We start from the raw sequence: 13,304 nt of genomic DNA, 5'->3' as shown, positions 1-13,304 counted from the left end.
TGCCCCCCCATGCCTGGCTAATTTTTGCATATTTAGTAGAGATGGGGTTTTGCCATGTTGACCAGGCTGGTCTCGAACTCCTGGCCTCAAGTGACCCACTTGCCTTGGCCTCCCAAAATGCTGGAATTACAGGTGCAAGCCACTGCACCAGACCTAAGATAGCTTTTTTAAAAGCCAATGTGAACAGATAAGATTTCTTCATTTTGAAGAGATAATGCCAAAGGATAACTATTACAACTGATTGAAATCATACTGTATAATCAAGGAATAAAACCACTCAAGGAAGAATAACTGTGAATATTACATTTCAACAAAATTAGCTTACATTTATTAATCTTACAAGTAGGTATAAAAGGAGACAGACCAAAATAATATTGACATTTGCAGAGATAGGAGCCTTCATATTTTATTAGTAATGCTTCAATTTTTAAAGTTGCTGTCCTTGAAGGGCTTGCTCTTATCTATATTCAAAAGTCATGTGTAATTTTTGAAATGTAATAATAAAAAGAACAGAATTATGTAAATAATTTATATTTGTGTGTCAGTTGTAATAGTACTTAAGAAAAGCTGATATACAAATCTTATATTTCTATTAAATTAATGCCATCTTTGGCACTACAATTCTAGCACTGAAATATACAATTCTATATATACACATATATAAATATACACATAAAATATATAATTCTATATACACATACATATACACATGTGTATATGAATTATACAAACATATATTATACAAATACTATTACATATACATATGTAATACTATTTATTATTTTATGTATATATAAATTTAAAAAATTTTTTGAGACAGGGTCTCACTCTGTCACCCAAGCTGGAGTGCAGTGGCTTGATCATCGCTCACTGCAGCCTCAACCTCCTAGGTTCAAGCAATTCTTCCACCTCAGCCTCCCTAGTAGCTGGGACCACAGGCATGGGACACCATGCCCAGCTAATTTTTGTATTTTTGTAGAGACAGGGTTTCACTATGTTGCCCAGGACAGTCTCAAACTTCAGGGCTCAAGTGAACCACCCACCTTGGCTTCCCCAGGTGCTGGGATTATAGGCATAAGCCACCGCACCCAGCCTTAGAATGCTGTATTTTTATATATTTAAAATTTTTTATGACTTTTTAAATCACTTAAGACTCAGAAATTGCAAAAACATTACAGTACAGACAGTTCCTTGTTATGATTCACCTAGCTTCCCCCCATAATAATACCTTACATAACCATAGTACATTGTCAAAACCAGGAAACTGATGTTGGTACAATACTATTAACTTATAACGGAACTATGTTTCTTTTTTAAAAAAACTATAGTATCATTTTCACAAATTCAAAGAATTTATCTAAGAAAATGATAGGGTAAAGAGATCTATGTGTAACCCAGATTTAACTGGATTATCACGGACAAAATATTTGAATAAAGTGCTTTATAACCGCTCTTAAAACTTTTATTTCTATTCAAATAAAAAATGAATAAAATTTCATATAGTTATTAAATTTAATATCAAATCAAATACCTAATATATAAAATGAAAAAGTGACATTTAAACACATCACTGAAAATGAAAATGTAAAAAAAAAACATAGGCTAGCAAATCTAGTTTTAAAAATGTACTATAATAAATGTATACATAAGCATACACAAACCTGTACTAGATCTATCATCAGTAGCATATACTTTGATTAAACCCGTATTAAAAGGTGCCTGCTCCACAGTGTGTGTCCCATGACCACTATCCATGCTGCCATGACTAACAGCATCCAGGTCACTGCCATCTGCTTAAGAACACAATTTGACAGCATTTTACTACTCAAGGAGGTATGAAAAATACATATTAATTTGTTGCTCAAGCTAATAACCCACCAATATAATACTGAACATGAAAAGTGCTGAATACTTAGCAAAACACAACTATAACAAATAAACCTATTGTGAGTTATTAATGAACACTAAAACAATACACACAAAGGTGGCCAGAAATTGAAACATTTGAAACAGAAGAGAAATCTGGTGGTTTTTAAATGGGAAAAGCAATATTATAATTTGCTTAACAACAGTAAAAACTAAAACATATTCAATATTTTAAAGCTATTTAAAATTTCTAAAAATGTAAACTGTAGCTAGTCAATTAATTTTGAAAAACAAGTAAAACACATACATCCCTTACCTGAGAGAGTTGTTTGTGATAAGTGTGCATGTTTCTTTAAAGCTCTTTTGAACTGTGTTACTCCTAAAACAACATTTCTTACTTTTGTCCAAAGAAAATAGCCACTACGACTTCTTGAAGGCCAGGTACTTTCCAAAACAGCCTATTCATTCAACAAAATAAAATAATTAGTAAGATAATTTTTTATAAGTGAACATACATTGGTTTCAGAATCGAGCTAAAGAATACCAAAGTAGGCCAGGCACGGTGGCTCACGCCTGTAATCCCAGCAGTTTGGGAAGCTGAGGCAGGTGAATCACTTGAGCCCAGAAATTCGAGACCAGTCTGGGTAACAAGGTGAAAACCTGCCTCTACAAAAAATAGTAAAATTAACCAGGCATGGTGACACCCGTCTGTAGTCCCAGCTACTCAGGAAGCTCAGGTGGAAGATCAATTGAGCCTGGGAAGTCAAGGCTGCAGTGAGCCATGATCATGCCACTGCGCTCTTGCCTGGGTGACAGAGTGACACTCTGTTTCAAAGAAAAAAAAAATCAAAGTAGATTGTATAACATAAAAAAGAACTAAAGTCTTCCTTGACAAAATTTATTTTATATACTCTAAAATAAATGACAAATAACCCCCTGCATAATTATTTCTGTCATTAAATTTAAGGTTGTACAATGACAAAAGTAATACTCTTTATCCATTAAATCAAGGTATTTACCTTATTATAATAACCATAAGTAATGGCGTTGGGGTCAATACCAGCCTTCTGCATTTCAAAAAGCACTCGAACTGCAAGCACTGGCTGATCATACTGTCCACAGAGTTGCATAAGAATGCGATAGCATACCTGAAATATAAGTTCAAAATTGTACAGAAACACAGATGTCACTATGTACATAAATCTAGAATAAAACAATGCATTTTAAACAATAATTGTGGCAGGGCACAGTGGCTCATGCCTATAATCCCAACATTTTGGAAGGCCAAGGCAGGTGAACCTCTTAAGCCCAGGAGCTTCAGACCAACCTAGACCACACAGTGAGACCCTATCTCTACAAAAAAATTAAATTAGCCAGGCACGGTGGCACATGACTGTAGTCACAGCTGTCTGGGAGGCTAAAATGGGAGAGCTGCATCGCTTGAGCCCAAGAGGTTAAGGCTGCAGTGAGCCGTGATGAAGTTTTGCTGTCTAGTCTAGGCTGGAGTACAGTGGCTGTTCACAGGCAGAATCATAACGCACTACAGCTTTGAATTTCTGGGCTCAGGCAGTCCCCCTGCTTCAGTTTCCTGAGTAAGGGGGATTATAGGCATTCACTAACTGCATCCAGCCTAGCTGCTAGCTTTTAAATGCCCAGAACATCTTGCTGTCTAGTACCCTTATTGGGCGTACCTTCTAATAGAGCACCCATTATAACCTTTTCTTCCTCTTATTTAACCTTTCATCTCTGCCCTCCAGCCTGGGTGACAGTGAGATCTTGTCTCAAAAACAGTAATAATAATAATTGTTACCTCATCAGGTGGATCCATCTTCTTTGACTGCATTTTTTTAAGCACATCATATGCTGTTTTCAGAGCCCTGACTTTTGAATGACAGACTTTCACATAAGCTGGGAGACAAATAAACCACAATCCATAACAGTGGCGCAGTAGACACCTAGACCACATCTGAGGGATGGAAGAGTACCTCTTTGCAATTTTATGAGCTGATTTAATTTCCTGGAAAAAAATATAAGGATCTTACTAATAAATTTATGCACTTAGGCATCTATACTTAACTGAATGCTAAACAAGTACAAGTCAACATGCTTTTATAATGTTTCCATAACAAAATATGTCTGTAATTAATGTATTTTCAAGTTTCTGCTTGAATCTATATTAAACAGCACATAAAGTTCTAGGACAAGAGAACTAGTTAATTTCTTGAAGTCAGATTACTCCATCTTCAGAGTCCTTTGGGGAACATAGTCATCTAGTAATAGTTATATATGAAGGGAGAAAGGATAAATATTTATTTCTTGTTCTAATATTTTATTACATGAAGAATGTGATAAAGTACCTGTTTTGTTCTTCTGAACATGGGTGAAGGGCTGTTGGGACTACTTGATTTTGAAGGCAATTTGTTCTTCTTTGCTTGTAGAAATACTTCAGGTCTCTCAAATAAATTGTTCCTAAGAACTGGAAATCCATTATAGCTGTTTTAGAAAAGAAAAAAAAAATAGTTCTCAAGCACATATAGATGATCATAGTTTTTACAGGTTAATATGATTATGACCAATGGCTTCTTCACTTAGAATTTAACTATCTTTCTTCATCAGGCTACAATATATACTCAACAAATATTCATGCTAATGTTGCTTTTCTTACTATAATAATTAGAAATGTAACAGCCAAATTCAGACTCAAGTTATTTTTTGAGGAAAAGGGAAAAACATATAAATGAATATGACAGCCAACTCCAAAGTAACTTAAGCAAACTTTAAAAGTTAGTACTCTTGTAAATATGTAACAAACAAATTAAATATGATAGTTGGTAAAAGGCCCACCAATTTAGGACTCTTTCAAACAGGGCAATCATTAATGTCATTGCTTTGGATTAACATATTTACTGTTGAACCTCCCTTCTTAGAAAGATGCAAATAACACATTAGCACACCAGGCCTAGCTCTCACATTCTCATGAATTGGTTTGTCAGGTTAGCTAGTGGGTTCAGGGCACCAGTTATAAGAAGGAAAATTGAGAAGGTTAAATAAGAGGAAGAAAAGGTTATAATGGGTGCTCTATTAGAAGGTACGCCCAATAAGGGTACTAGACAGCAAGATGTTCTGGGCATTTAAAAGCTAGCAGCTAGGCTGGATGCAGTTAGTGAATGCCTATAATCCCTCTTACTTAGGAAACTGAAGCAGGAGGACTGCCTGAGCCCAGAAATTCAAAGCTGTAGTGCGTTATGATTCTGCCTGTGAACAGCCACTGTACTCCAGCCTAGACTAGGCAGCAAAACTTCATTAATAAATAAGTAAGTATGTAAGTGAAAGGCAGCAGTTAGGAAAAAGATTTGTTGAAAGGAACCAAAGCAGCCTCCTGAGCAATAAACTTAACCTGTTTAAGAATACTACATAGTGTTTTCTTAAAGGCATATAAATAATTTTAATTAGGAAGAAACCTAACTATAATAAAAGAGGGTAGACAATATTTTTTATACATTACTATAGTCAAATTCCACAGAATCAGAAAATATTAGTAATGATTTAACGTTGAGTAGGAAATAGCAAAGAAATCCAGGAAAACCATGTTCCTTAAAAAATTCATTGTATATGTATGATGAGATAATAAGACCATTTTGTGTGTCTTATTTCAAATGCCTCATTGTTTTACACAGACAATGTAAGTATATGAGTAATCTCTTATGAGGCAGACTCTCTGTGCTCATTAAGGACATTTACAGTGTTTTCCCAATGATGGTTGTGATTACACCAAAATTATTACATTGGTAGTCTGAAGAAGAAAAAAAAGACTCTTAAAAAAAAATGGAAACTTTTTAAGCTATGTAATTTTTTTTTTATTTTTTGATATGGTGTCTACTCTTTGCCCAGGCTGGCGTGCAGTAGCTCAATCATGGCTCACTGCAGCCTCAACCTCCCAGGCTCAAGTGATCCGCCCGCCTCAACCTCCTGAGTAGCTGAGACTACAGGTGTGCACCACCATGCCCAGGTACTTTTAAAAATTATTTGTAGAGACAAGGTCTCGCTATGTTGCCCAGGCAGGAATAATGTGGGTTTTGGGAAAGAGTCTCATTCTGTCACCCAGGCTGGAGTGCAGTGGTGCGATCTCAGCTCACTGCAACCTCTGCCTCACAGGTTCAAGCAATTCTCCTGCCTCAGCCTCCTGAGTAGCCAGGATTACAGGCGCCTGCCACCATGCCTGGCTAATTTTTGTATTTTTAGCAGAGACAGGGATTTCAACATGTTGACCAGGCTAGTCTTGAACGCCTGAGCTCAAATGATCCGCCCACCCCAGATTCCCAAAGTGCTGGGATTACAGGCAGGAGCCATCACGCCTGACCAAATTTTCTTAAAGGACTAAATTTAAAAGTAAAATTTAAATTACAAAGTTAAAACCAAACCACAGAAAAAAAACACAAAACGCTATTAGTGACATATACCAAAAGGCAAATAAGGATAAAGTACAAGAGATTTAAAAAAATGAGAACTTGTTAGAAAAAAAAAAGAAAGGAAGAAAAAAATTGAGAAATACTTTAAATATCTTTGACAAAAGACATTTAAAAAGTGATACGAACATCATCATCACTGGAAAGATATTTACTAATATTTTCTTATTCTGTGGAATTTGACTATAGTAATGTATAAAAAATACTGTCTACCCTCTTTTATTATAGTTAGGTTTCTTCCTAATTAAAACTATTTATATGCCTTTAACAAATCAAGTGGCCTGTAATTAAACAACATTCATAAACATCTATCACACCACTTTTTCATCTGTAAAAGGAAGAATTTAATCCAAGTCATAAATGAGGATGTCTTCAAAAATCCTCTTCCAAAGAAAATAAAAAACTGTGATTCAATGGGTGATAGATGTGAAATGGTTTTAGAATCTTTAAGCAAAGTAAGAAAGTATTACTGGAGAATTAAAAAATCATTTAAACTCTAAAAGAAACTACAATTTCAAGTGAAAATTAATATATATTAGAAACTATATAATACATTGACCTCTATCATAGCCCTTATTTTATTATGCTCAGGACTTTTCTCTCTTCTTCACGAGACTTGAAGGCAGGGACAATGTGTCATTCAAGTCTATACACTAAGCACTTAGTACAGTGTCTAACCAAATTTCCTAAATTATCAATGATCAATTTCAATAATTCTGAATTTCCATGGCTTATGAAAACAATTAGTGACCTAAAAAATTATATTGTACAAATCAAGGCCACAAATATTGTCTCTATATCAGATTTCATCTTTTTTAAAACAAGTTTATATTAGTCAATGTGTGTATGGGATGAAAAAAGGGACTGAAAGTGAGGAAACCAGCTTTAATTTAAAAAAAATCAAAAATCTATAATAGCAGTGCTGTATTTGAGGTGGGGAGTCTAACTGAATGTAATCAACATTTACAAGGACAGATACTTATGCAGGCATCATTAGAGAGCTTCCCAAGTCTATATTATGCAAAATTATATATTTTTTCTTTTAATACCTCAAAGCTTAATAATGGATGTGGGATAAGCTTGCTTACCACCTAAAAATTAGGGATCTGTAAAGTTTGGATTTTTGAAAATACCACAGTCCTTAGAAAGCTACGCCACAGATGATGGATTCCTTCTCTCTTTCAATCTCAAACATTCTGCCTCTTGAATACCTGTACTGTAAAGGGGGTTCTTCACCATTGGGTAGGTGGGGGATCTCAGGTGGTGTTACAAAAACAGTATGTTCACTTTTGAAAGATTCATCCAGTTCTATAAGTCGCACTTCACCACTCTTGTCCATATCCACCTAAAGCAATTTTAAAAACATATATTAAAAAAGCCACATTGGTTAGCCAACTGTTCATACACAGGGAAGTGGTTAAATAAACCATCTGCAACACTAGATACTAAACAGCTATTAAAAAACAAGAGTGAGCAAGTTCTCTATGAGCGCCAAAATAATTAAGTGAAAACAGCAAAGTGCAAACTGTAAATAGTATACTTTTGAGTAAGAAAGGGGGAAAATAAGAATATATATACATTTTTGCCTATATTTACATAAAGAAATACTAGAAGTATACTAAGAAAAGTAATTACCTATATGAGGAAGAGGAAAGGAATAGCGTAGACAAGGATGGAATAGGACCCAGATGTCTCAATGTATACCTTTTTATATTTGAATATACCTTTTTATATTCAAATGTTTCACATTTGAATCATGAGAATGTAATCAAGAAATAATCTTTAAAAATGCACGTACATGTGTGTCTGTGTGATGAGAACGGTGAATTCTATACATTTTTAAAATTTATACTAAATGTAACAAATTTCCCTAAGCTCTTTCAGCATACGTAGAAGTACACTTGAATTAAACTCTAGTCACATCAATATCTAAAGCACTTTAGTGGTACTATTTCCACTAGGCACTGGATGGCAAAGTAATATCCAGAAAAAATGAAAGCTTCATAGAACCTAAACTGCCCCACAAGAGCTCATAAACTAAAGAGCATAATATTGATATTAATAAAAAAGGATGTTATACATATGACAAAATACATTTCACAGAACTTTATTAGGTTAGAAATATATATCGTATACCATGTGGATTAAGTGGGAGAGCAAGAATTATTAAAAAGTTAAACCTTGAAGATAAGGATTTAGAGCAGAGTATACCAAAAAATAACAGAGATGAGTTTTAAAATTTTTCTAACATTTTAAGGAACTGATACATTCAAAATCTTCTTATATAAATTATTGATTATATTTAACAGCATTATATGCTATGCTCTCTCGGACTAAATGTTTTTTAATGGTATATCCACACAGTGAACCAGACAAAAATTAGGACATGATTCAGAATTATAATCAATGAGTAAAACATTCACAAAATAACAATAAATGAGAAAAAATCAGCCTACAAAATCATATATATATTATGATTCCTTTTTTTTTGTTTTTTTTGTTTTAAGACAGAGTCGTGCGCTGTCACCCAGGCTGGAGTGCAGTGGTGCAATTTTGGCCTACCACAACCACCACCTCCCAGGTTCAAGTGATTCTCATGCCTCAGCCTTCTAAGTAGCTGGGACTACAGGTGCACACCAACACACCTGGTTAATTTTTATATTTTTAGTAGTGACGGGGTTTCACCATGTTGGCCAGGGTGATCAGGAGCTCCTGACCTTAGGTGATCTGCCCTCCTTGGCCTCCCAAAGTGCTGGGATTACAGGCATGAGCCACTGCACCCAGCCTAGGTGACAGTATATCATGATTCTTCATGTTTTTTTGAGACACGGTCTTGCTCTGTTGCCCAGGCTAAAATGCCATGGTTCAATCACAGCTCGCTGCAACCTCAAACTACTGGGTTCAAGTTATCCTCCTGCCTTAGTCTCTCAAGTAGCTGGGACTATAGGCATGTGCCACCACACCCAGGTAATTTTTCTTTTCTTTTCTTTGGTAGAGAAGGGGTCTTGCTATGTTGCCCAGACTGGTCTGGAACTCCTGGCCTATAAGAAATCCTTCTGCCTCAGCTTCCCAAAAATGTTGAGATTACAGGAATGAGCCACCATGCCCAGAAATGTTAATTTGTTTAATAGTTGTCACTCTTTTTTAACAGCTTCTCTCTCTCCATATTGGTGCCTACTTTCCATTCTCTAGCCATATTATCTCATAAAAAAGTGTGGGGTCCAGGACTACTGCTCTAATTTTCCATAAAGTCTACAAAAATATTAAAATTACCTTGGTAAAATATACTTTCTTTTACTTATATATCAAAAAAATCTCATTTTAACATTATAAAAATATGCATGCAATAAATCCTACATTTATCAGTTGGACATCTCTGTCTTTTGGAAAGCATGGTGACATCTGTCTCTACTGAGAGAAAAAGAAATCCAACACCCACAGCAGGATAAAATTAAAATAATTTTCATATTCTCTTCATATTTTCCCACAAGACATTAATATGCTCAGAAAACACTGGAAAGGGATTCTTGGGAAACCAAGAAAAAAAATCTTACCAGACTATTTGTTACACAAAACTGCCTTTAGTTAAGCAGCATCCCACAGGAACAGATTGCAAGGATTTAAAATATAATCACATGAAGAACAAGAACACATGGTTCTTAAATTAGTCATAAATGAAACTCACACAGTTCTCATGTATTATTTTTCTTATCTCTATTCAGTATTACCCACTCCAGCTTTTTAAAGTCAGTCAAGTGTTTTGTTTGGATATGCTAAGATCAAAAGAGTTAATACACCATGTGAGAATAAGTGAATAACAATACCACACATCTAATTTTTGTTCAATACGATTCATCAACCATGAGACAGTTAATGTGTATCTAATATTATTTATTTTCTATAGCTAAACTGCCAGAGGTAAGAAGATTTGTTCACTTAAAAACTTAAGCGCAAAGTTACTCAACTAAAGAATAACTCCACATAAATTATTCTTTTTAAAGTGTTACTGATATTCAGAAAACATTTGCAGATGAATAGTAAGCACAGACTTTTTGTGAGTCGCTGTGGTATCAAAACATGAAAGGTAGTAACAGCCTCGTATAATCATTTACATTTCAGAGAGTTCTGCTTAATAACAACACAGGGTTACATAATTAACCTCTGCTCTAACTACATATGAACTTTATTAAGATATATTTTGAATCTTGTGACACTTTATTTTCTCTAGTAAGAGTCTCTTGAATTATAATAAAGCAAATACAAGTAATTATGTTTTAGTGCATTAATTTTCAGTTTTGATTTTCAGAGTAATCATTAAAATCTTTAAGTATAATGTTAATCCATTATATGTAAGTGATCTTTTGTTGGATTCAGACTTTGAATAGATAAACAACATTTTAGGAAAATAGTCTACCTAGAAACAATGATTATATATTTAATAGAATTTTCTTTTTCAAGACTTCTCAGGATTCATAATCTTTAAGTAATGATTCCAGTCATCTTCTGCATGGACTATCATCACATGAACAATAGGTGGTCTACAGAAAATCCTAGACAACATGAGGTATCAATTATGAGCACCAAGATAGGCTCCTTAGGACGCACCACCCTAAGTAGCAAAATTACAAATCTTGTATATCTTAGACATTAATATTTATTTAAATCATGTGACTTGGCTAAGAATCCTGAGTTCTTAGCTAAAACGGAAACTTCTGAATAGGATACATATAATAGGCCAAAAATAAAAGGGAACAATAAAAGACTTCTCTCTTCTCACTGTCACCTGGATTCTGACAACTAATTCAGTGTTCTCATGTGGATTAATAAATTTATTGGCTAAAGCATGCTATTAGCAAAACCTTGGTTACCAGTTTGGTCCCGTACAATTCAGTAAGGTTTGCACAAGTAACAAGTTATACAAATGTATGCCACTGTTTGTAAGGGAAGCTAAGTGAGAACATACGTACAACCAATGGAAGCCCAGCACCATGTGAGAAAATCATTGAAAGTTCATAATGACAGACAGAAACATCATCTCTATATACCAAAAAACCCACAAATGTTCTATAAAAAAAGAATGTAGGCTGGATGTGGTGGCTTACGCCTAAAATCCCAGCACTTTGTGAGGCTGAGGCAGACAGATTGCCTGAGGTCAGGAGTTTGAGACCAGTCTGACCAACATGGTGAAACCCAGTCTCTACAAAAAAAATACAAAAAAATTAGCTGGGTGTGGTGGCGGGCACCTGTTATCCCAGCTACTCGGGAGGTTGAAGCAGGGAAACTGCTTGAACCAGGGAGCTGAAGGTTGCAGTGAGCTGAGGTCGTGCCACTGCACCCCAGCCTGGGCGACAGAGTGAGACTCCGAATTCAAAAAAAAAAAAAAAATGTAGAGGAATTATTTTTTAAAGCACATCTTTCTATTTATTGCCAATATTTAATTTTATAAGCATTGATATGGTCTGGATATTTGTCTACTCCAAATCTTATGTTGAAACGTAATCCTCAATGTTGGAGGTGGGACCTGGTGGGAGGCATTTGGGTCATGGGGCAAATTCCTCACAGCTTGGTTCTGTCTTTGTAGTAGTGAGCAAGTTCTCATGAGATGTTTTATTTAAGCATACGGCACCTCTACCACTCCCTCTCTTGTTCCAGCTCTGGCCATGTGACATATTGGCTCCCTGTTGGTGCATGCACCTTGCTTTCTTTTAAAGACGGCAGAACTGGGGGCAAATTAAACCTCTTTTCTTTATAAATTACCCAGAGCAGGTATTTCTTTATAGAAACACAAGAATGGCCTAACAGAAGCACCAAATAAGACAAACATAAAACTTTGATTAAAACACTGAAAAAAAAGTTCTTGGTATAAAGCTCTAATGAAGACAAAACTGTCAAGGAGTTATGACATTATCTCCTTGAAATATGTTTTCACCATGCACATTGGCCACTCCTATAAACCCAGCACTTCGGGAGGATCGCTTAAGTCCAGGTGTTCAAGACCAACCTGGGAACCACAGAGAAACCCTGTCTCTACAAAAAATAAAAATAAAAAAAGACCAGGTGCAGTGGCTCACGCCTGTAATCCCAGCACTTTGGAAGCCCGCAGCGGGCGGATCACGAGGTCAGGATATCGAGACCATTCTTGCCAACATGGTGAAACCCCGTCTCTACTAAAATACAAAAAATTAGCTGGGTGTGGTGGTGAGTGCCTGTAGTCCCAGCTACTTGGGAGGCTGAGGCAGGAGACCTGCTTGAGCCAGGGAGGCACAGATTGCAGTAAGCCGAGATTGCTCCACTGCACCCCAGCCTGGTGACAGAGTGAGACTCCGTCTCAAAAATAAATGAATAAATAAAAATAAAAATGGTCAGGGACAGTGGCATACATGTGTGGTCCCAGCTACTCAAGAGGCTGAGGTGGGAAATCACTTGGGCACAGGAAGTCGAGTCTGCAGTAAGCTGAGATCATGCCACAGCACTCCAACCTGGGTGACAGAGGGAGGCCCTATCTCAAAAATAAAAAATAATTTAAAAAAACAGGTTTTCAAAGCTTTATAGACCAGAGCTCAACACACAAAATGCAGGGGAACCCTGTTTGTAAATAGGTTACCCAAACTGTAGAAAATAAATCTTCCCCCAAAACAATGCCTTTTCTGGGGTGATGAAAATATTTGGAGGTCATGGTTACGTGGAAATATGTATTTGTCAAAACTCACTAAACTTTGTACATCAATGGTGTATTTATTGTTTGTATATCTCCATAAATCTGATTTTTAAAATGTCCTAAAAAGTGGTTAGCATATCATTCCACACATACAAAATTGACACTTCGCCGTTGTTGGGTTTTGTTTAGAGATGAAGTCTCACTACGTTGCCCAGGCTGGACGCCAACTCCTGGGCTCCCTGCCTTAGCCTCTTGAGTAGCTAGCAGTAATCCCTCTTGGGATTAAAGGTGCACACCACCATGCCCGACTTATA

At 35.8% G+C, this 13,304-nt stretch overlaps 1 protein-coding gene across 5 annotated transcripts in view; it reads right to left on the bottom strand.

Moving 5' to 3' along the window:
* Positions 1-13,304, bottom strand: part of DENND4A (DENN domain containing 4A) — a 121,836-nt gene that overhangs the window by 44,816 nt on the left and 63,716 nt on the right. For 2 of the 5 annotated variants that reach the window (XM_017513005.2, XM_017513008.2), the window contains exons 13-18: positions 7,544-7,677; positions 4,224-4,359; positions 3,677-3,883; positions 2,886-3,014; positions 2,183-2,324; positions 1,662-1,790 (exon numbers count right to left, since the gene is read on the bottom strand). In XM_017513005.2, coding sequence (XP_017368494.1) covers positions 1,662-1,790; positions 2,183-2,324; positions 2,886-3,014; positions 3,677-3,883; positions 4,224-4,359; positions 7,544-7,677 — 877 coding nt within the window. Of the gene's footprint in view, positions 1-1,661; positions 1,794-2,182; positions 2,325-2,885; positions 3,015-3,676; positions 3,884-4,223; positions 4,360-7,543; positions 7,678-13,304 lie in introns of all 5 variants that reach the window. The other 3 variants (XM_017513010.2, XM_017513009.2, XM_017513007.1) reach the window with 2 other exon arrangements.

This window comes from Cebus imitator, unplaced genomic scaffold (genome assembly GCF_001604975.1).
Source record: "Cebus imitator isolate Cc_AM_T3 unplaced genomic scaffold, Cebus_imitator-1.0 Scaffold485, whole genome shotgun sequence".
In the NCBI taxonomy this organism is placed as follows: Eukaryota; Metazoa; Chordata; class Mammalia; order Primates; family Cebidae; genus Cebus; species Cebus imitator.
This window is presented reverse-complemented; position numbering and strand designations above follow the sequence as displayed.